Source organism: Hemitrygon akajei, chromosome 32, assembly GCF_048418815.1.
Source record: "Hemitrygon akajei chromosome 32, sHemAka1.3, whole genome shotgun sequence".
In the NCBI taxonomy this organism is placed as follows: Eukaryota; Metazoa; Chordata; class Chondrichthyes; order Myliobatiformes; family Dasyatidae; genus Hemitrygon; species Hemitrygon akajei.
In genome coordinates, this window is record NC_133155.1 from 1,733,964 (window position 1) to 1,757,993 (window position 24,030).

At 41.6% G+C, this 24,030-nt stretch overlaps 1 protein-coding gene, 1 long non-coding RNA gene and 3 other non-coding genes across 17 annotated transcripts in view; all 5 read left to right on the forward strand.

Moving 5' to 3' along the window:
* LOC140719621 (phosphatase and actin regulator 4-like) overlaps positions 1-3,749 on the forward strand; it is a 290,097-nt gene extending 286,348 nt beyond the window's left edge. For all 13 annotated transcript variants that reach the window (XM_073034347.1, XM_073034342.1, XM_073034343.1 and 10 more), the window contains one exon: positions 931-3,749. In XM_073034347.1, the coding sequence (XP_072890448.1) occupies positions 931-946 (16 nt within the window). In that variant the 3' untranslated portion in view covers positions 947-3,749. The remainder of the gene's footprint in view (positions 1-930) is intronic.
* A 2,597-nt stretch (positions 3,750-6,346) lies between these two features.
* On the forward strand, positions 6,347-13,126 carry LOC140719750 (uncharacterized). The gene is made up of 6 exons (XR_012096996.1): positions 6,347-6,443; positions 8,820-8,966; positions 9,863-9,930; positions 10,422-10,451; positions 11,004-11,048; positions 12,940-13,126. It is a non-coding gene; the product is annotated as an uncharacterized lncRNA (long non-coding RNA).
* Positions 8,198-8,405, forward strand: LOC140719838 (small nucleolar RNA SNORA73 family). Its single transcript, XR_012097022.1, has one exon. It is a non-coding gene; the product is annotated as a small nucleolar RNA SNORA73 family (small nucleolar RNA).
* On the forward strand, positions 9,965-10,173 carry LOC140719837 (small nucleolar RNA SNORA73 family). Its single transcript, XR_012097021.1, has one exon. It is a non-coding gene; the product is annotated as a small nucleolar RNA SNORA73 family (small nucleolar RNA).
* LOC140719836 (small nucleolar RNA SNORA73 family) lies at positions 10,713-10,928 on the forward strand. Its single transcript, XR_012097020.1, has one exon. It is a non-coding gene; the product is annotated as a small nucleolar RNA SNORA73 family (small nucleolar RNA).
* Positions 13,127-24,030: the final 10,904 nt, after the last annotated feature.

Here is a 24,030-nt window from a genome sequence, read left to right on the forward strand (position 1 = left end):
CTAAGAGGCAGCAACTCTTCTAACTGTTGCTGCATTCTCCAAACCCACTGCAACTTGGAATCAATGCAGGGAAAATTGATGAAAAGGCTTTTCTTTTTCTCATCATTTCCAAGATTCCCAGTCAATAATTTATTTTGAAATAAGTCATGGTGTAATAGGCACACTCTGAGTTCCTGAAATCTGTAAGAAGACCAAATAATTACCATTCAAGTACCTTAAAAAATGCCTTTGTATTCACTGAATCTCAGAATCATAAAATTGAGTTTAATATCACTGACATATAGTATGTTGTGAAATTTGTTGTTCAAATTAAATGAAATTAGTGCAAAAAGAAAGGGGGAGAAAATGAAGTAGTAGTCATGGGTTCACTGTCCATTCAGAAATTTGATGTTGAAGGGAAGAAGCTGTTCCTAAAACATTGAGTTTGTGTATACAGACTCCTGTATCACCTCCTTGATGGTAGCAATGAAAAGAGGGTATGCCCTGTGTGATGAGGGTCCTTAATGATGGATGTTGCCTTTTTGAGGCATCGCCTTCTTAAGGTTCCTTCAGTGCAGGGTAGTATAGTACCCATGATGGAGCTGGCTGAATTTACAACTTTCTTGAGCTTTTTCCATTCCTGTACAGTGACCCTTCCATACCTGACAGACCACTGTAGAATATTTCAGAGCTACCTGGTGGAAAGGGAGGGCCTCTGTTTTAAAATCTCAGCATGAAGATGGGCCCTCTAATTTTGCAATGGTCCCTCAATGCTGAGTTACTGCTAATAATGTTCTCATCTCCTGAGGTGTACATTATGCCATACGTTCTGGAAGTGAAGGTCAAATCAAATAAGAAAAGACTGGGAGAAGGAATCAAAAATAAGGGATTGTATGCATCAAGATAGTCAGACACTCTGTGATTAATAGTTGTTTCTCTTTGCCCCTCCAGGTTTCATCGACCTTAAGAATATGCACAGATATAAATGGAAAGCAAACTTGATGGAATACGTGCATAGATGGGGATGAGGCCCAAGTACTGTAGCTGAAGCCCTGTTACATTGACACTTGTGTACAATGTATTCAATACAAATTCAGTGAATCTGGTGCCATGAGAAAAAAATCAATACTTGATAAACATATGTAAATTCAGTTTTCAGCGAATCATAATCCTCAGAAAGGAGCTTACCCTTGATCATATCTGTCTCTGCACCTCCAATACTGCAGTTGTATTGAAATCTCAGCACTTGTTTAACATTTGCTGGGATGGTGTGCCAGGGAATGACTGTTTCCTTTGTTAAAGCAGAGATGGAAGAATAGTAGGCCTTTGTATAGACTGTTATCTCTTCACCCCTAATCCCCTGATCAAGAATATCTTCTCCCTGTGATTTTGCATTTGCACGCACTTTCAAGTTTCAAGGAAAACATTGAGTGTCAACTGTTGATGATCCATCGAGGACCCCGATTAACTGTCTGGCCCTCTTCTTCTGCCTTGCCCTCACAACTTCCATCAGTTCTATTGCCCTTTAGTTGCTGGTGTCTCCAGGAGCAAAATTGTCTCCTGGAATAGAACAGAAACTTTATATAAGGGTTTTCTAACCACCCACTCTGTGTAAGAGCTTCCCCCCCCAAAAAAAAAAAATCAAGTGCTGATTTTCACTGAAGCGGGTCTGTTTTGAAAGGAATATATCACTGTGTTGGGTGCCTTTCTTCTGAAAGCATCATGGGGGTGGCAAAGGGGGCTGGTTGTGTGCAGGGAAACCATAAACCTTTGTACATAGGAAGTGACTGGTTTGCATTGAATGTTAAATTGTGCCTCCATGGGAAAAGAAAATTGCACCTCCCATTTTCGTTTAGAGTGAATATGTATTCAGTTGTCTTCATATTTAAATATTGAATAAAGTATAATTGTGACTTTTTATAAAAAAAATCAGAATCCATTCAAAACACTATGCTGATTTCCTTCACAATCAAACTGTCAAATAGTTCATTTTAGTTTTGTTTTATCTTGACATTTTAAATTGCCTTGTAATTTATAACAAATCAGTTTTCTCAGTCTTGCTCTCTAACAGATGATTGCATAGACAAGATGGCAGTGAAGAATGTAATTTGTTTTTCAATCCCTTGTCTTCTTTACCCTCTGGCAATCAATCATCTTTTATGTTATATATGAGTGTTTTTATCCAAGTGAACAGTTCAGTTAATTCTAGTCCTTTTTCACGATGGAATGCGGTGAATGGGTTATGAATGGGTTGAAATGAATCTATGTGAAATTGCTAAGACTTTTTTTTTACTTGCAAAGCTTGTGGCACTTGCTCTATTTTAATTTTCAACATTTTCAGTCCTTGAAATCTGGATGTATATCAGTAAAATTCCAAGATTCTTGTCTATGGATAGACCAGTGGGATAGTCAAAATTAAATATATCTTGAGTTAAAGCTTGGCAGTAAAATCAATAAAATCCCATCTAAGTATTTGATTTAGTTGAGCGCTAATGGAATTATGAAAGGCCATAATTTTAACAAAAATTTAGCACTGAGGTAAAAGGCAGGGCAGCAGTGAACAGCCCCTCGGATGCATTATGATGTTACCACATTTTCAGGTTCAATCATGTCATTTTTCATGCGTAATTACTTTGTTTCTCTGCTATTTCTTGTCTGCCTTTGTGCATTTAAAGTTGGCAAGAATACAAGAGGATTCTTTAATAAGAGGGTTTTTTTTCATTTACCATTCAAGTCATTGTGACAAGTAGCATTTGAAATACATCGGTGCTGCACTTAACTATTGGTTGATGGGGTCAATAATATAGTAATGATTCTTTCTAATAGAAATCAGAGTTATCCAATGGATTGTTGGTTAATGCAATGAATGGTGACGTGCTGTACAGGTCGGAAAGGTCTCTTTCTGATTTCCTTATGTGCTAACTTAACAGCTTGCATCTAACAGTCTAGACACCATAATTATCCTTGGGGGCCCTTGGGCAAAGGAGGAAGGTCAACTCAGGATTCCTACTTATTATGTTGTTTCCTAGTGGGAAGCCCAGTAGCAGGGCAGAGATATGGTGAGTTATTGAAGAGCCAAGTTGCACTTGAAGAATAGCCACATGGAGCAAGTACTAAAGGAATACCAGTGCCCTCCTGCTCTGGTCAATGATCGAGAGAGGGAAGATGAGAAAATAAGGGTGCTGCAACACACTGGAGCCTAATGGGCATGCTTAAACTGCTAACAATTAAACTTTAGTATTTTTATTAAGCCAGTGCATACTATGTGGCAGGGATTAAAATACCCTCCCCTCCTGGAATGATTGCACATCTATTGTATGTAATATTTTTAGCAAAGTATCTTAATACATTTCTTTTTTGTAAAGTGTTGGATATTTTAAAATGGTCTTCCTTGTATCTTTTTTTTCCCTCTGATACAGCTTAGGAGTTTATTCATTGAACCCACACCATGGTGTTTTTGTATTTTGAGGGGATCCAGGGTATAAAATTGCTCAAGAGCTTTATCATAATTGTTTGTCAGTTTTGAAATTCAACTGTACTGGGAGGAAGAATAAAAGACCAGATTGAAATCCAACCTCCCCCATCAGAATCTTTCATCAAAGACATGCAAATTTTTTTTGCGGTCTGTATAGTTGTTGTATGTACATTTTCATATGAGTTGTAAATAATTGACAATTAATGTTGCTCTTATAAATTGTTTTTTTGGTGTATTTTGTTCTCATTCAGTGCTGCTTTCTTTTAATAAAAAATAGATTCCTATTGGTTGTGAATCAATGTTCTGTTTTAATGTTGATTCTTGCCTGAAAAACACTTGTACAAGTTTTGTGGTAAAGATTAGCTTTATTTATCACATACACATCAAAACATAGTGAAATGCATTGTTTACTTCAATGACTAACACATCAGATGATGTACCGAGGGCAGTTGCAAGTGTCAGTATGCTTCTAGTGCAAACATTGCATGCTCACAATTCACCTTAACTGTACATCTTTGGAATGTGGGAGGAAACCAAAGCACCTGGAAGAAACCCAGATGCTCACGGGGAGAATGTACGAATTCCCTGTGTCGACGGGAATTAAACCCTGTTCTCACAGTTGATACTGCTAAGCACTGCATTAACCACTACACTATTGCGAGAATAGTATCTCCAAACAGACAGTGGGTTAATTTCACTTCTGCTTTCTAAACAGCTATAACAGTTGGAGGAGGAGGATCTGTCTGTAGTTAGATTTTGGTTAATTGTATTCATCCACAGCCTCCTCAAGGCCAGTGGGGTTAATCCATTAGAATTCACACAACTGAGAAACTTTTGACCTTCTGTTCAAGTTTTATTACTACTGGAGGTGTTCATCATCAAATTCACATTCAACCATGCTGGAAATGAGAGTGAGAAGACCAGGCAGCATCTAGAGAGAAAATAATTGAAGTTTCCTGATCAAATGGATCTGGGAAAAGAAGCACCCTGTGGTAGGATGGAAGATTGGAGGGATTTGTAATATAAAGCATCATGGTAAATCTGCCCCAGGCCTCAACTCCTTTGTGCCTGTTGCACAAAGCCCACAGCTCTCCTAATCTTTTAAAAACAACAGCCTCCTTAAGGTGGAAGTGCCTCAGTGATGTGGCCATCACAAACCTCTGGCATGTAGCACAGCAGAGATTTCCCACCCTCTGTTTGTTCTACCATCTTGCCCCCTCATTCAGGACTCTCCTACTTAGGGAAACATGTCATCCTCTATCTTGTTACATCACCATAAGATCTTACATACTTAAGAAAGAACAAGCTTTGTTCTTTTAATCTTCAAAAAATTCAAAACAAAACAAAAATTTCAAAGTACAAAATAGATTTATTATCAAAGTATGCATATGTCACCATAAACAACCTTGAGATTAGTTTTCTTCCAGGGATACTCAATAAATCTACAATATAAAAATAACCATAATAGAATCAACGAAAAACCACACCAAATTGGTGTTCAACTAGTGTGCAAAAGACAAGAAACTGCATATACAAAATGAAAGAAATAATAAATATGCAATAAATATCAAGAATGTTAGAACTGTACCTTCCAATAGTAAAAATTAATGCACTTTAGTTTATTACTCATGTATCATTCATCTGTAGACTTTATCCACATCTTCATTAGTTACCGTGTGTATGTGTACTGCTGTGCTTTACGCCCTGGTTCGAAGCAACGTTTCATTTCTATATACATTATATACATGTATCTAGTTAAATGACAATAGATGACTTAAGATGAAGAGTCCTTGAAACTGAGCCCATAGATTGTGGGAACATTTCAGTGATGGGATGAGTGGAGTTATCCCCTTTGGTTCAAGAACCTGATGGTTGATGTGTAATAGCTGTTCATGAACCTTGTGCTGTGAGTCCTGAGGCTTCTGTACCTACTTCCTGATGACAGCAGTGAGAAGAGAGCATATAGTTTCCTTTCTTCTGCCTCTCTCTTGAAGAGTGGAGTGACATTTGCAATTTTACAGTCTTGCAGAACCATTCCAGAATCAGCAACATGGACACCTTGCAGTTTGTGCTTTCCACTAAATCATTAAGGTAAGGATTAATCCTTGGAACAATCTACTAATTAAATCTTTCCAGCATAGAAAAGAGATTGTTTTTCCTCAATTATAAAATTTGTACACACTGGGAAAAATGTTCTAGGACCTACTCAAAATTCAACCATTGTAGAAATAGTAGATACACTCAGTGGATATTTTCTTTTAACCTGCTTCTTAATGCAAATATCTAATCATCCAAACATGTGGGAACAACTCTATGTATAAAAGCATGCAGACATGGTCAAGAGGGTCAGTTTTTCAGACTGAACATTAGAAAGGGGAAGAAATGTGATCGAAGTGACTTTGGCCATGGAATGATTGTTACTTCCAGGTGGGGTTATTAGAGTACCTCAGAAACTACTGATCTCCTGGGATTCTCATGCATAATAGTCTCTAGACTTTATGGAGAATGCTGCAAAAACCAAAACATCCAGTGAGTGGCATTTCTCTTGGTGAAGTTCACCTTAGTGAAGTACCCTGCTCTCAAAACTTTTTATGTTTGGATTGGCCGCTGGTCAAAGCTCCCTTTTGATTAAATCAGAGGATTGCCGGGCAGTGTGGCTGGAAGGGCCTACTCCACTCTATATCTCAATAAAAAAAAAATTTAAAACTGAATCTTTCCAGCTTAACGCTATCCTTCCCACAGTTTCATTATTGATGGCAGAGTTTGGGACTCTGCAGTCACAAAGAACACAACCGGAGATTGTATTTAAGTCATTGTGTCTGCCAGCCTGCGGATGGCAGTGTAGCGGGAGGCGGGCCGCAGGCGGAAGGGTGACTCTTTATCACCGGACATCTTGTCGGTCCGAACCCTATAAAAGGGCGTGTCAGGATAGGCCGGGTCTCTTTCGGACGAAGCAGTGCAGCAGACTATTGTTCGTGTAATGTTACAGGTGAGTGACGCAGGTTGCTCTTGGCGCTTACCCCAGCAGTGCATGAGGCCGCCGACCACATGGCGCCGGGAACCACGGGAATGCGAGCCTTGCTCCCGGTTTGTGACGAGGATGAGCCAGCGATTCTCCGTTGCTGTTTCTATGTGTTGGGGTTTGAACCTTCCACCCGCTTCACTTGGTGGATTGCGGAGCGACTCATCCACGGCTTCAGAGTCGGATTCGATCCAGAACGCGGTTATAGATAGTCTGCCCTGCGTTAGTGGGTTTTTTCCTCTCGGGAGCTCCACTAGCCAATGGCGTGCTATTTGGTCGCTAATTAACTGAATTTAATGCTAGTTATTGCTAGTGGAGTTTGGCCGGACATTAGACACGTGGGCCGAAGGAGCTCTGAGGTGTGTAGCCAGTATTATGCCTTGCCCTTTGTTCACAGGATGTCCTGGCTGTTGCCACGTGCTTAATCAATTTATCTTTGCGAGTGGATGGATTCTGTTTATAAATTCCTTTCGGTTCTATGAGGTTAATTGCAATTGTATATTCACTTAGCACACAAAAGCTGGAGGAATTCAGAGGCCAGACAGCATCTATGGGGGGGTGGGTGGAGAGAGAGCACAGTCGACATTTTGGGCCTAGATCTTTAGGCAGACTTGATGAATGCATCTTTTCCGTAGATGCTGCCTGACCTGAGTTCCTCTAACATAGGCTTTTGGGTTGGTAGTCGCAGATTTGAGTGAAAAGCTTAATAAAATCACTCGTCTTCTGGGCAAGTGCAGTGCCTTGAAGTATTTCTCCCGCAACCCTTTGTTTACAATAGTATTGCAGGGATCTTGGTCAATTTGAGAATTTTTTAATTTGTGAATCACATGTACCTTTTTCGTAGTAGAGTCCCAAACAGCAATATTGCAAAGCATGAAAACTAAAAATTTAAAAACTTACCAAACATCGGCACTTTGAAGTTCAGTATCTCATCGAGCAACCTCTTAGCTTTACTGCCAGTAGGTTTTATGAATGTTGGCTTTGTAGTCGAGCGTTTGCCCATTCCTTGCAAAGTTTACTCAGGCTGTGCCAAGTTAGTTGAGGACGGTGGACAGCAATCTGATAATGTTAGGTTAAGGTCAAAACTGACTGGGCCACTCAATTACATCAAGTTCCTATGAAGCCGCTTCTTTGGGTCATCCTGCTGAAAAGTGAACCTTCCACTCTTTCGTGATGGGTTGCACTCATTTCAAAGTTCAATGCCTTTGAGATAGTATTGTACCCTTCCCTGGATTAGTGCTCCCCTATGATCGTTTCCCTGACTTGAATGCTCACTGGTCTTTTCATTTTGATTTGATCTGAAAATCGGCCATAATATTACATCTTAAAAGGGGGTCATTTATACAGTGATACTCCGATTTTCTAAATCAACACACTGCTGGAGTTGGTAAGTAACAGACAGTATTGCACATGAGAGACATTAGTGTTGAAATTACAAAGGGAACCAATACTTTTTCAGTCTCAATTTTGGTTTTAATTTTTTTTAGTAAATTGCAGTCAGATTTTGAAATTTTTCTTTTAGATTTGACTGATGCAGGTTTTTGTAGATTGGCTCAAAGCCCTTCAATACATTTTAAACTTCAAAAATGAGAGTAAAATGGATTTAGTTGTGGAAGCCAAATACTTTTCAATGCACTATAAGGAAGGAGGCTTTCCAATGTGAATTAAGTTTTTGACTTGACATCTTTTACTCCACCAAACATCTCATTTAAAATATAAACCCAACGTTGACATCCAGCAATTTCTGTCTGGCACTGTCTGTGTGGCATGTGGGAGCATAGACATTTGGTCAATGATGTACGGTCCCATTCCACGTCGTTGGAGAGCATCTGTGTCCCCGGCTTTCAGCTGGTGAGGACTGAATCCTATATATTCCTAGACCTTCTCTGTCTGCTGTGACTGGGGAGACAAACCATATAGGGTACATGTTTATAATGAAGCCTGAAGCACTTCTCAGGCACCATCTGAGTTAACAGCTTTGGTCAGGGTTTTCTGCTATTTTTAATGATTCTGTCTTCCTTTGGTACTTTACAATCTATCTGTGGCTTTGGGATTAAATCTTGAAATCAATTTGTGATGAGGTATTGGATTTTGTCAAGTACATTTGTAATGGAAAATCTTAGTTTCAGCACCATCGCAGGAATATGAGCCAAGTCTCATGCACAAGCGCATTCACGAAAAAACTAAATTTAAAATTTTGCAAGTTATTTATGAAAACTGATTAAATTATTTTAGTGTAAAGTGGTCTCAGTGAACTGAAATTGTCACGGGCAGTGAATTGTTTGCTGAACTACATTAGGGTTGGTATATATTAACCAAATATGTTTGTGTATATTTCCACAGTACAATGGCATTAAAGATTTCACATGGTGGATACTGTCATCTATTCAGTGTAAGCAGTCTGCAACTTATCACCATGGTTCACCAGTTCTTCCTATCCTGGCGTTAAGTATTTCCTATTCCTGGGAGTAAAGGCTGGTTTTTATGGAGGTAAATATTTAATTTTATGATCCTGATAGCCTACTCGGTGTATTTTCAATTCAAGTCTGTTCATTTTTTATAATAAACAAAATCAACTGCTTATGTATACATTGAGAAATACGGGTTAATGATTTTTACAACTTGAATGAATTTTATTCTTGAAATTGATTCAGGTTCATTGGAATGCATCAGAGCAGAACATTTTGGCCAAATTAGTAGCCAAACTTAATGGAAATTTTTTTTAAGTGTTAAGCTACAATTTAACTAAGTGACAAATAATGTATTTAAATAAATACAGAATAAATTTGGTCACCACCAATGCTACCACAGTACTATAAAACTGTTCTTTCCTAATAAGTTATTGACAGGAGTTCTTTTGATTAACTAAATGAACAAAATCAGCACACATCTAGGGCCCAAGCAGCGGATGCTATTTTAAAACTCTTAAGCATGTACAATTAGTGTCCAATGGCCACATGACATGCTGGTGATTGACAAGAGTTAGACAATGTTTATCAAGTCTATCCCAATTACCGAAATGTGTGGCTAGCCTGGGTAACTGATGACTAAATTAACTGCTATATTTATATAGTGATTTGAGAATTCTGTTGAGGGCAAGTTGTCTGGGCAGTCATGCATGGGTTGCATGCAATGGATTAGTCTGCTGCAATAATCTACTGAATAACTAGATTCATGCTGCGGTTTGTTCATGTGTGAATTGATGGCGTTGGCCTTGGATCTGTTGCATTCCACAAGAATGCAGATTGAGCCATCTACAGTATCCAGAGAGAAAATAATGCAGTTGATTGGGTGAGATTGTGATGCAGTGAAAGTGCTATCTCATTAGTAATAGATTCAGGATTTGGCTTTGCCCTTGATTAGCTTTAATTGGATTTTTTTTTCAGGCATACTGAATTTTGCCCTTGTGAATGTGGATGAAAATGAGGAAGGCTGGAATCAGGCACCTAATGAGGTAAGCTGCTGAGCAACTCATTTAAACTGCGAACCCAACGTTGACATCCAGCAGTTTTCTGTCTGGCACTGTCTGTGTGGCATAAGGGAGCATAGACATTTGGTCAATGATGTACAGTCCCATTCCACGTCGTTGGAGAGCATTTGTGTCCCCGGCTTTCAGCTGGTGAGGACTGAATCCTATATATTCCTAGACCACCTCTGTCTGCTGTGACTGGGGAGACAAACCATATAGGGTACATGTCTGACAAAACCTAAACTTCTGGAATTTCTGTTTTGATTTTCAGCATATAGCTTTAGGATACAAGATGTCTTTGAAATAGAAGAACGTTGTTTACAAAATGTTGAAAGTGCTAAAGTGAAATTTTATGGCAATAAATTGCTTCTTGGAATACACTAGGATTTGATCTTCATTACTCAAGGAGGCATATCTCCCTCCCTGATGTGTGAGAATTTCAAAAAAAAAAATTACAAAATTATTTTGTTTTGCAGAGGAATGTTTAATAAAGTTGGATGAGACTGGTGAGTATATTTGAACCAAATTGATATGAAAAAAGTACAAGTCTTCAGGGTATGGCAAAGTTTGTTCTATAATGTTTAACCCGTGTAGTTCATAAATTTTAAATGTGACTTGAGTTCAAATCCTGCTAGTCAAATTTGGGTGCATGAAAGTTGAATGTTTGTAATCTGGCGAGGACCTGTTATTCCACTTGGAATAATTAAATTTTATTTGTAGTTGTCCTTGGATCAATGTTGAATTGTAGAATTAACTTTTATGATATTCCAATGTAGGCATCCAGTGAGATTACTCTCATCTGGCTCTGTCTATATGGCGTGTGGGAGCATAGACCTAGGGTCCATGATGTACAGTCCTTTTCCATGACATTGGAGAGAAAGCATGTCCCCAGCTGTTAGGCTGGTGAGGACAGCATCCTGTATATTCCTAAGCCTTCTCAGTTATTACAGTGTCTGAGGGGATAAACCATGCAGGATACAATGTTTGGTGTTTGAAATAGGCATGGAGATAGGGTTGATCAGTGGCTCATTGGTTTGAATTGCTTTGATGTTCCACAGTACCCGATTCAACTTGTCAACAGGGGAAGATGAAAGCTCGAAGAGGTAAATTATCTATTCACTTTTTTATTAGAATGAAATGTGCTCTCTTCTCTTTCTCTCCCCCCCCCCCCCCCCCACCACCACCATTGTGGATATCCAGCAAGTTTAACTTTGTGTGCTGTATGGGAGCAGATTGTCTGCTATATACAGTCCCATTGCACAGTGTTGAAGAACAAGCATTCCCAGCTTTAAAGCTGGTGAGGATTGTATCTCGTGTATTCTGAGGCCTTGCCTGACTGAGGAGATGAACAATGCATGACACAGTAACTTTGTAAACCAGAAAGTTGATCATTATTTTTGAGATGGATACCTGCAGAGTTTGAATACTTTTCACTTGGTTTCCTTGGTCTTCAGCACTGCCCTCAGGCTGGATGGGCTATGTTAAACCCCATTTGTTAAGCCATTCATAGCGCTGTGATTTTTTTTTTACAATGTTTTCAGCATATTTTCCCATGTATTTCAGTAAAAAGTAATTCTGTTGCTGATGATTGGAGAATTTTGAACAGGACACTAGGATTCCTGCTGATGTTGACTTGGGATTCTGCCTATGACAAGATCTGATTGCCTCCAATTTTAGCTTTTGTGGTGTCCATGTGGAGCTAAATTTTCAGCTTGCTTTTTTTTTTGAGGTCACTACGTTCGGTCCCAGTGTAGGGTTAGGGTGTTCAGTACAAGTGAAATACCGTGAAGACAGTTGTGTAACTAGATTTAGATAGATAGATACTTTATTCATCCCCATGGGGAAATTCATCTTTTTTTTCCAATGTCCCATACACTTGTTGTAGCAAAACTAATTACATACAATACTTAACTCAGTAAAAAATATGATATGCATCTAAATCACTATCTCAAAAAGCATTAATAATAGCTTTTAAAAAGTTCTTAAGTCCTGGCGGTTGAATTGTAAAGCCTAATGGCATTGGGGAGTATTGACCTCTTCATCCTGTCTGAGGAGCATTGCATCGATAGTAACCTGTCGCTGAAACTGCTTCTCTGTCTCTGGATGGTGCTATGTAGAGGATGTTCAGAGTTATCCATAATTGACCGTAGCCTACTCAGCGCCCTTCGCTCAGCTACCGATGTTAAACTCTCCAGTACTTTGCCCACGACAGAGCCCGCCTTCCTTACCAGCTTATTAAGACGTGAGGCGTCCCTCTTCTTAATGCTTCCTCCCCAACACGCCACCACAAAGAAGAGGGCGCTCTCCACAACTGACCTATAGAACATCTTCAGCATCTCACTACAGACATTGAATGACGCCAACCTTCTAAGGAAGTACAGTCGACTCTGTGCCTTCCTGCACAAGGCATCTGTGTTGGCAGTCCAGTCTAGCTTCTCGTCTAACTGTACTCCCAGATACTTGTAGGTCTTAACCTGCTCCACACATTCTCCATTAATGATCACTGGCTCCATATGAGGCCTAGATCTCCTAAAGTCCACCACCATCTACCTTGGTCTTGGTGATATTGAGACGCAGGTAGTTTGAGTTGCACCATATCACAAAGTCCTGTATCAGTTTCCTATACTCCTCCTCCTGTCCATTCCTGACACACCCCACTATGGCCGTGTCATCAGTGAACTTCTGCACATGGCAGGACTCCGAGTTATATTGGAAGTCCGATGTGTACAGGGTGAACAGGACCGGAGAAAGCACGGTCCCCTGCGGCGCTCCTGTGCTGCTGACCACCGTGTCAGACCTACAGTCTCCCAACCGCACATACTGAGGTCTATCTGTCAAGTAGTCCACTATCCAATCCACCATGTGAGAGTCTACTCCCATCTCCGTTAGTTTGTGCCTTAAGATCTTGGGCTGGATGGTGTTAAAGAGCTGTTTTGATGTTAAACCCATTGTTTTGAATTGTGCTTGCTAATTTTTATTTTTATTTTACTTCAGGTGCCTAGATGCTCTAACAAGAGAGCAGTGTGATCTTCAGATGGGCTTCTGAATGATTTAAGTGCATTTGACTTCTCTTTGAAGCTGCCAACTTTGATGTTCAGAGGCTGAAATCAACAGTTCTGTTGAATGTGTACTAGTATTTTCTTGGTATTTCACTTTTAAATAAAAGTTCATGTTGAAATCACTAATTTTCTGATTGCGTCTTAATGACTTAGGGTATATCACTGGCTTAGAAAGTCCTTGTGTGACTAGGAGTCAGAGATCAGATCCTAGATGTAATATAGACAGGGGAACTGTTGAAAGGAATGTTTCTTCCTCAAATGTTTATTTTAAAAACTTCCATTATGGAGCAGCCATAATGGGCTGTTGAAAAAGGGTTCAAATTTGTCATTCAATTTTGTATACTGCCAAATGAAACAAGGTGCACAACACAAGTGATTGCTTATAAATTAAAAAATAATGAAAATTCATTCCAGAGATTGACATGTTAACATACTTGTGAATACGCATCTGCTGTGTTTTTCAGGAAGCTGTTAGAGACCTGTGACCATGTGGATTTCCTCCCACATTCCAAAGACCTAGCTGTTGGAGATTAATTGTCCTGTGACAAGGCTAGGGCTGCTGGGGATCATGCTACGGTTGCCAACTTGGATTGCCTGAACTTTATAATATTAAATAGTTCCTTTTTATAAAAGTTCAGTTTTACTTGTGTCAGAGTGATACAATATATAACGAATTCAGAATCAGATTTATTATCAAAGGCTTGTGTTGTGAAATTTAACTCAGCAGTTGAATGCAATAGGTAAGAAATAAATGAGTCAATTACAGTATTGAATAGATTAAAAAGCAAAAATGTAATTTCTTTAAAAAGTGAGGTAGTGTCCAGCAATTTACTGTCCATTTAGGAATTTGGATGGTAGAGGGGAAGAAGCTGTTCCTGAATTGCTGAGTGTGCCTTCAGGCATCTACCTCCTTGATAGTAACAGCGAGAAAAGGGCATGTCAAGACGTACAAAGACTGGATGAACTCAGGTCGGGCAGCATCTGTTGAAAAGAGTAGTCAAAGTTTCGGGTTGAGAAGCTCAAGGGGATGGGCAGGAGAGGTGAAGGAAAGCACTATGGGTTGTGGAAGAAGGCAGAGGTGATAAGCAGTTAGAAGAGGAGACAGTGAAGGTGGGATGGGGGAGAGAGAGGGAAGTACTGGAAGTTGGAGAATTCAATGTTCATACCAAGGGGCTGGAGACTACCCAGATGGTATATGAGATGTTCCTCCAACTGTAGTTTGGCCTCATGGCGTAGAGGCCATGTATAGACATAACTGAATGGGAATGTGAAGGAGAGTTGAAGTGAGTGGCAACCGGGAGATCCTGTCTTGTGGCAGACGGAGTAGTCCCTCAATCTGCGTCGGGTGTCGCCAATGTAGAGGAGGCTGCACCGGATGCAATAGATTACCCCAACAGATAAGTGAAGTGTTGCCTCACCTGGAAGGACTGTTTGGGGCCCTGAATGGTGGTAAGAGGAGGTCTTGCACTTGCAGGGACAAGTGCCAGGTGGGAGATCTGTGGGGAGGGACGTGTGGACCAGGCAGTTGCAGAGGGAAAGATGTCCTTAGTGGTGGGGTCCTGTTGAAAGTGGCGGAAGCTGCAGAGGACAATTGCTGGTGGGGTGAGGGCCGAAGTGTGGGAAATGGAGAAGCGGGTGAGGGCATCATTGATTATGGCAGAAGGGGAAACCACGATTCTTGAAGAAATAGGACATCTGGGATGTCCTGGAACAGAAAGCCTCAACCTTGGAGCTGATGCGGCAGAGACGGAGGAACTGGGAATAGGGATTAGAATTTTTGCATTTGGCAGGGTGGGAAGAGGTATAATCAAGGTAGTTATGGGAGTCAGTGGGTTTAGCAGAAGTAATGGACACTGCCTTTCCGAGACACCACTCTAAAAATGACCTGGGTACTTTGTAGGCTAGTATCCAAGAAGGAGCCAACTAAATTTACAACCCTCTGGAGCTTTTGTCACCATCTGAGACTTTACCAACTCTGGTTGCATCATCAGCAGATCTATAGATGGTATTTGAACTATATCAAGCCACAGTCATGGGTATAGAGAGTAGAGCAGTGGGCTAAGCACACCCCTGCGGTGCACCAGTGTTGATGGTCAGTGAGGAGGTGTTATCACCAATACGCAGAGATTGTGGTCGTCTAGATAGGAAGTGGAGGATCTAATTGCAGAGGGCACTATGGAGGCCCAGGTTCTGCAACTTCTCAATCAGGAATGTGGGAATGATTGGCTCATTATCTAATACATAGTCAATGAAGAGCTATTGAGACTGCATCTGCCGTTGACCTATTGTAGCGATAGGCAAACTGCAATGGGGCCAGGACTTTGCTGAAGCAGGAGTTCAGTATAGTCATAACCAACCTCTCAAAGCATTTCATCACTGTCGATGTGCTATACCCATGACTGTAGCTAGGCATAGTTCAATTAACCATCTAAATTTGCTAATGATACAACCATTGTTGGTAGAATCTTAGGTGATGGTGAGAGGGTGTACAGGAGTAAGATATGCCAACTAGTACAGTGGTGTCACAGTAACAGCCTGGCACTCAAGGTCTAAGATGAAGACTTCAGGAAGGGTAAGATGAAGGAACACATACCAATCCTCATAGAGGGATTAGAAATGGGGAGAGTGAGCAGCTTCAAATTCCTGGGTGTCAATATCTGAGGATCTATTCCTGGTCCCAACATATTGATGCAGTTATAAAGGTAAGACAGTGGCTATACTGTACTTAGGAGTTTGAAGAGATCTGGTATGTCAACAAATACACTAAAAAAAACGTATAAACATATCGTGGAGAGCATTCTGACAGACTGCATCACTATGTGTTATGGGGGGGGGGGAGTGCTATTGCTCAGGACCAAAGGCTCCAGGGGGTTGTAAATTTAGTTGGCTCCATCTTGGATACTAGCCTACAAAGTACCCAGAACATCTTTCAAGGTGCGGTGTCTCAGAAAAGCAGCGTCCATTATTAAGGACCTCCAGCACCCAGGGCATACCCTTTTCTCAGTGTTACCATCAGGTAGGAGGTACAGAAGCCTGAAGGCACACACTCAGCAATTCAGGAACAGTTTCTTCACCTGCCATCCGATTCCTAAATGGACATTGAGCCCTTGGACACTACCTCACTGTATAAATATATACTTCTGTTTGCATCATTTTTAATCTATTCAATATACATAAACTGTAACTGATTTACTTTATTATTTTGTTTTCTTATGCATTGCATTGAACTGCTAAATTAACAAATTTCATGTCACATGCTGGTGAGAATAAACCTGATTCTGAGTGCTACCCAGTGATAGTTATTAAGGCAGTTATTCTTCTTAGGCACTGGTATAATTGTTGCCTTTCTGAAGCAAGTGGAAACTAATGCCTGTAGCAGTGAGAGGCTGAAAATGTCCTTCAATACTCCCACCAGTTGGTTGGCACAGGTTTTCAGAGCCTTATCAGGCACTCCATCAGATGCCTTGCGAGGGTTCACCCTGTTTAACAGTGGCCTCAGACAGGCATCACAGGTGCAGCAGGGATCTTTACAGCTGTAGTCATCAGCTATACTATTGACAGCTGTACTATTACGGACACAACTTGTGCCAGTACAAGTTGTACAGTCACCAAAACATCTTGAGCATCTGAATCGGTATCATTCCATGTTACTGCAATGATCCCCTATCCAAGATGAATTTCTATTTTAACAGCTGAGTGTGGGGACTGAAGTATACCCAACATGGCTGTGTTTAAAACATTAAGCCCAGCAATTGCAGCTGTTTATTCTCTGAAAACAGTCTGACACTGCTTTTTGATTTAACACCCACAGAATATTTTATTGAAATTGTTTTAGTTTACATATAGAAGTACTTCCATTGAAATAAGTGTTCTCTGTAATGAGGTGATGCCTCAACTTCATGAAGCTGCCATTGGGTAGAGATGTTTCCTGGCACCAATCAAGTGAATTTAGTGAAGGGTTTGACCCTGACCATGAAGCCCAATTCTGTTCTTGCCCGAAGTTCATTAATGCAAAGATTGGAGAATAATTACCCAGAATATTGCTACTCCATTCTTTCTCTCCTAAATTTGGTTACAGCCTAACTGTGACACAAGGGAGCCATAGTAATGTAGCCGTTAGCGTGACGCTATTACAGCTCTGGGTGTCGGAATTCAGTCCGCTATCCTCCCTGTGGAATGCGTGGGTTTTCTCTGGTGCTCTGCTTTCCAACTACAGTCCAAAGATGTATCAGGTTGTAGGTTAATTGGTCATTGATAATTATCCCATTATTATGTTAGCATTGAATGGGAGATTGTCAGCAGGTGCAGGGTGGCACAGCTCAAAGGTACAGAATGGCCTATTCTGCATTGTATCTCTACTAAAAAAATTATGATTTCGTTATCTTTAATGCAATGAATTATCTTCAGTTTTCTTCACTGGTGTAATCAAAACATTTAATATTGAGTCGGAGAGAGAATGAACAGGATGAATGAGCAAAGCATCTTAAACAGAAACTGAGAGACATGTGGAAGGAATTTGACAGTTTGGGACATGCCGCAAATGAGAAAGCTAGGTCCAAAATTGGATGAGTGCATAATTATCAGAGTCTAGGTTTGTAGAGTTTAGATGAGCATTTGGGCACAATTCTGAGAATTTTAAGATTAAGTATTAGCATTGATCAACAATGTAGACACTAGACTTGTCATGAACTGAGATAGATTGAACAGTTCTTAAATGTTTATTGTGAGTGAAAGATGAGAGGTTAGAGCAATCACTGAATTGGCAAAATCACATCAATATCAATCTAATGGAAAATAATTTGCATGAGCCATTTACTGAACTCTTCCCATATCCAATCAACTCATTTTCAAGGACTCTTCATTTCATTTCAATATTTATTGCTTGTTATTATTTCTTTTATTCTTCTGGTATTTGCAGAGTTTGTTGTCCTTTGCACATTGGTGGCCCTGTTGGGTGTGGTCTTACATTGATTTAATTTTTGTGTTTCTTCTATTTACTGTGAATGCCCACAAAAATGTACGTCAGGAATGTATATGGTGATATATATGTACATTGATGATAAAATTTAAGCTCTATGTTTAACTCTGAAGATATGTTAACTAAGGAATTCCAGCTCTTTCAAATCTCCACCTACCCCCATTCCCTGAATGTTGCTTTGAGTTTACCACTGAGCTACCTGTACTGAATATGATAGATTGGAAGTTGGATAGATTTATTATTTAAGGAGCTGACACATTCATATCTGATTGAATGTGCTTCCTGTGATTAATGAGGACAGTTGTGCATTACTATTCCACCCTGAAAATAAATCAGCCAGTCAATTGCCAATTGAAATGTATTCAAGAGTGCCAGAGCCAACCATTCGCAGCTCAGCTCAAATAACCTGTGTAGTGTTGGAGAGTGGAAACAGTGAGCATATGGTAGCCATTATAGTACCAAATAGATGCTACCTGGCCTGCTGAGATCCTCCAACATTTTGAGTGTGTTGCTCGGATTTCCAGCATCTGTAGATTTTTTCTTGTTTGTGATGGCAACAATGTTGTCTCCTGTCAGTAGAAATATAATGATTTGCAACAAAGAATGAAACTGTTTTGTGAAAAAATGTAGCTCACTCAGGTTCATTGAGTACATAAGGGATCTAGTCATGGCAGTTTGGTGTTTTGAGCAGCAGCCAATCAGCAACCGGTATTGATCGGCAAGGTCAGGTTGAAATAGGGCAGGGGCAAATGGAGCAGCCATAGCTGGAGTGGATTGTACAAGAGAGGGGATTTTGAGGCTTTCACTCTTCAAGGCTTCAGTGAGAAAAAATGCGACAGCAGCTATATTTCTTTAGGAGTTTGAAGATATTTGGTATGTAACCAAAGACAATCCCATATTTCTACAGATGTATTGTGGAGAGCATTCTAACTAACTGCATCACTGTCTGGTATTATGGGAGGTGGGGGCTACTGCACAGGATCAAAATAAGCTGCAGAGACTTGTAAACTTAGTCTGCTCCATCATGGGCAATAGCATCTGTAGTATCTAGGACGTCTTTGAGGAATGATGCCCCTAAAAGGTGGTATCCACCATTAAGGACCCTCCTTCACTCAGGACGCATCTTGTTCTCATTGTTAACCTCAGGAAGGAGGTACTAAAGGCATAAACTCAACAACTGAGGATTAGCTTCTTCCCCTCAAATTTCTGAATGGACATTGAACCAATGAACACTACCTCACTACTGCATTTCTATTTTTGCACTACTTGTTTAATTTAACTAATATACATACTTACTGTAACTCATGTTTTTTTTCTCTATTATTATGCATTGAATTAGAAACATGGAAAACCTGCAGCACAATACAGGCCCTTCAGTTCACAATGCTATGCTGAACATGTACTTACTTTAGATAATACCTAGGGTTACCCATAGCCCTCTATTTTTCTAGGCTCCATGTGCCTATCCAGGAGTCTCTTAAAAGACCCTTTCGTATCCACCTCCATCGCCATCACTGGCAGCCCATTCCACACACTCACCACTCTCTATGTAAAAAACATACCCCTAACATCTCCTCTGTACCGTACTAAAGTCTGGTAGCATCAAACTTCAGCTCAATAACCACCTATTTTTATTTATCTTCTTCAGCAACACAACTAAGGAGGTGTGATCTTAGCTTAGGTGCATCTACAAAAGTTTATACAAATACTAATCGTTTTGGTCGTGTTATTTCACCGGCAGGTCTCCAAAGGGGCTGTCTTTATTATTCACAGGCTTTGGGCGCAAGCCCGTACAACCGGCGTCGCTGTTTAAAAATGACAACTTCTATTGACCATCGCCTCTTTCCCGGGGAGTCCCCCCGTGGGAAACTTGAGTAATTTGGCGAGGTACTCTCCCGCCTTTCCTTTCCACGAGGGTTATTCTCTTAACTCCGTGTCCCCAACCTAGTCCATCATGGGAATTTCCGCCCAATTCTTTAATGCTACACAGGTAGTTAACCCTTTTGTCAAGACCATACAGGCTGATGTGTTTTAGTTCGAACCTTTTTCTCCGGCCTCATTTAAATTTCGGCTTCCTCACAGCGCTTTCTTGAATAACAATAGCGTGTGAGGCCCCTTTACATTCCAAATGAACCTGTAATCGATGCGCAGGCATCAATCTAGACTTTAACTTTTTTCCATTCGATTTGGGAACTACAGATTTACCGTTCTCATCCACAACAACAGTTATTTCCCCATTTGTAAAACACCCCCTTCAGCACAGACACCTTCTTTCCCAAACCGTCTATCTGATCCAAAAGGACGGCCGTCTCGTCCAGCCGAGTCAAATACCTCAGACTTTTTCTGAGCTCCGTGACTAGGTTTAGGACCACGGGCCTCCCCATCTTGGACACACTCAAATGGGGCATTGGCCTCTTCCAGGCTTTCAATACCCATACCCTTTTCAAATTCTAACTTCCTCTGATCCTCCCAGTTACTCTCTGGGCAACTCACTTCCGAAGTAAACTCAACCCCTTGGGCTGGAACAACCTCATCTGCCAATCCAGCAGACTTCTTCAAGGTAATGGCATCCTTTTCATCGAGGACTGCCCTCATTTCATTATCAGGAACACCTTTAGACTCATCCAGGTCCAACCCTGGACCTTTTAACAGCTTTATCTGTTTCTCATCTTTATTTCCTACCTCTAGGACCTTTTTCTTCGCTAAAGGAGGATCTACCTTCTCTCCCTTACCCCCTTTTACGTTACTATTCCTCGTTTTACCACCCTCAAAACCCTCGTGGCACAGGGTCGGTAAAGACATCTGGGCCAATTTTAAACTGCTCGCTTCCTCAGCTGCTGCTCTCAACAGGCTGCGAGTGTCCGCGCATGCGGGATAGCTCGGGGACTCTATGGGCGGGGCCTCAACTCTCACGGGCTGGGTTTTCAACTTCACGGCTGCTCCAATCTTCCCACCCGCTAGGTCGTTACCCAGAAGGACGTCCACGCCTTCCCCCGGCAACTCCGGCAGGACCCCCAGTTCCACTGGGCCCGACACCAACTCACAATCTAGAAGGACCCTATGCAAAGGCACTACCTCGGTCCAGTTTCCTATGCCTCTCAGGGCTACCTCGCCCGTCGGGGGTCCGAATGGTAATACGTTACGGCTAATTAATGATAGCTCCGCCCCCGTGTCTCTCCAAATCCGTACGGGGATAGGCGGGTCCCCCTTCCTCACAGACACGGTTCCAGGTGACAGATAAATCTCCGACCCCTCGCGCTCTCTGCTCCCCTGGGACCCTCTTGCCGATTTTCTGATTACCACTGCACGCCCGATAGGGATCGCTGCTCTCTCTCTCTCTGGCTCCTTCCTCGGAGCAAAGCATTTAGATGCAATATGACCCACCTTTCCACAATTAAAACAGGTTAAACCAGGAAATCTTCAGGTTTCCTGCCTGCTATCCTCACTTTTTCTGCTAGCTCCCAGCGGGATCTCCGCCTCAGCCGGCGGGCTTTCCCTACCGTTCCGACGGTCTCTCGGGTAACTTTTTGGCGAGGAAAACTTTGTCTTGTGGGTTAGGGCATATTCATCTGCGAACCTAGCAATTTCTGAGATGGACTGATTCGTCCTCTCATTTAAATACATCCGAATCTCTTCCGGAACACAACCTTTAAATTCCTCAATCAAAAATAACTCCCTGAGACGCCCATAGTTCTCGGCCACCTTTTCCGCGGTGCACCAACAGTCCAAGAGCACACCCTTCTAATGGGCCAGCTCGGTATACGTTTGATTCCACCCTTTCCTTAAATTTCGGAACCTTTGTCTATACGCCTCAGGTACTAACTCGTAACCTCGGAGAATGGCCTCCTTTACTTGGTCATAATTCCCTCGTAACACACTTTGTAACAACGCCACCCACTGCTCTCTGGGCCACTTCTGATTCACTGCCACCTTTTCAAAAAGCAAGAAATAACTATCAACATCCCTCGAAGGGGGGGACCAACCTCAACGCCTGACTAACATCAAACCCCTCCTCTCTCTCTTGCCCTTGAGCTCTTCGCTCTTGCTTTCGCCTGTCCAGCTCCAATTCATGGCTCCTTTGTTTCTCTTTCTCTTCTGCTTCTGCTTCTAGCTGCTTTAGCTGGAACTCATGACCCCGTTTCACCTCTAATTCCTTTAGTTTGAATGCCTGCTCCCTTTCCTTTTCCTTTTCCTTTGCAGCTGCTTCTAGCTGCTTTACTTTAAGATCATGTTCCAACCTTACTTTCTCCAACTCTAACTGATCTGTCCCACTCGCTAATCTCTTTTCGGGGATATTTTCCAAATCCTCAGCTGCAAACACCTTCTTCCCAATGTAATACTGATTTATGACCCTTCGCACTTCCTGCTTTTTCATTGATGACCTCACCTCTGCGAGGTTTAACCCCTTTGCCAGATTTACCAAGTCTATTTTGGTAGCCGCCCCTAGCGCCTCTACAGTCGGGTTTCTCATAAATTCCTCCACATCCATCTTTGCTGGTTTCCTGTCTGGCTACCTGCATAACCAGATTTAAGTTTGGACTTACAGCCCGATTCACTGACCCTCCCCTTTGGTTTCAAATCCGGGATGAGTACCCCACTTGTTACGTTCCCCAGTAACCGGGTGACTTACCAGCAAAGATAGATAGGTCCGCTGAAGCCTGATGCTACTATTTTCAAACGTTTTATTTATAAAGGGGCACAAACGTATGGTTAATACAAAACATTCAGATCATATACATCGTCAAAACTCAATCTAAAGCACAGGTGTAGTAATAATCAATCAAAAATGAGCTCTATCGTTGTCTAGGGGATACTGAGTCCAATTGGGTATAAGAGTCACTCAAAGTCTGCAGGCTTCCCCGTTTCGGGAACCGCTGACATTTCACGTGTTGGAGAGAGAGAAAAGGAACACTTGCCCGTCGTCCTTGCGAGGCAAATCCCTGCTGTTAGTTAAAGCGGTTTTTCCTTTTGGGTCCAGCCACAGACTCCCGATCCGGAATCTAACACACGTGGCTTCCTTCAGAATGGCTTCCCACTCCAACAGGAAGCACTATCGTGTCTTCTTCGTGTGTCTCCTTGGTGCGTCTGAGGCCCCGCCTCGGCAGCCCACCTTTTATCTGGACTGGCAGGGTTGTGGATGTCAGTCAGGGTGGGGGTGAGGCAATCTTTCCCCCATCACCCATCTCACATTGCCCTTAGGGTTTGCACGTAGTCCAATTCCTTATTCCACAAAGGTGTCTCCCAAGACAATGGCTATGTCCAAGGCTTTTGTCTTGCTGAGCGGCCAGCCCACGTTCCAAACCGTAAGGCTCTCTCTCTTGCGATTCTCACAAAGGAGGGGGCTGAGGTCATGACAGTAGCCATTAGTAAGACAGGAGGGGCAGGAAGGGCAGCTCAGTATTCTGAGGTTCCATTGTTTTAGACACGACAGAATGGGGGGGATTAAAGGGGGAGTGGTGGCGTTACTCGTCAGGGCAAATATCATGGCAGTGCTCAGTCAGGACAGATGGGAGACCTCGACTAGTGAAGTGTTATGGGTGGAACTAAGGAATGAGAAATGTATGACCACATTAATGGGGCTATTTTACCGGCCACCTAACAGCCCGAGGGATTTAGAGGATCAGATTTGTAGAGAGATCACAGACTATTGCAAGAAACATAAGATTTATAGCAGGTGATTTTAACTTTCCATATATTGACTGGGACTCACATACTGTAAAAGGTAAATGGAATAGAGCTTGTCAAATGTGTTCAGGAAAGTTTCCTTAATCAGCATGTAGAAGTCCCAATGAGACAGTGAATGATACTTGATCTGCTATTAGGGAATGAGACAGGGCAGGTGACAGGTTTGTGTAGGGGAACACTTTGCATCTGGTTATCTCAATGCCATTAGTTTCAAAGTAAATAAGAAAAAAAAAGGTCTGGTCCCCGGGTTGAGGTTCTAAATTGGAGATTCTAATTCTGATGGTATCAGAAATGATCTGGCAAATGCGGATTGGGATAGGCTGGTTCCAGGCAAAGATGTACTCGGTAAGTGGGAGGACTTGA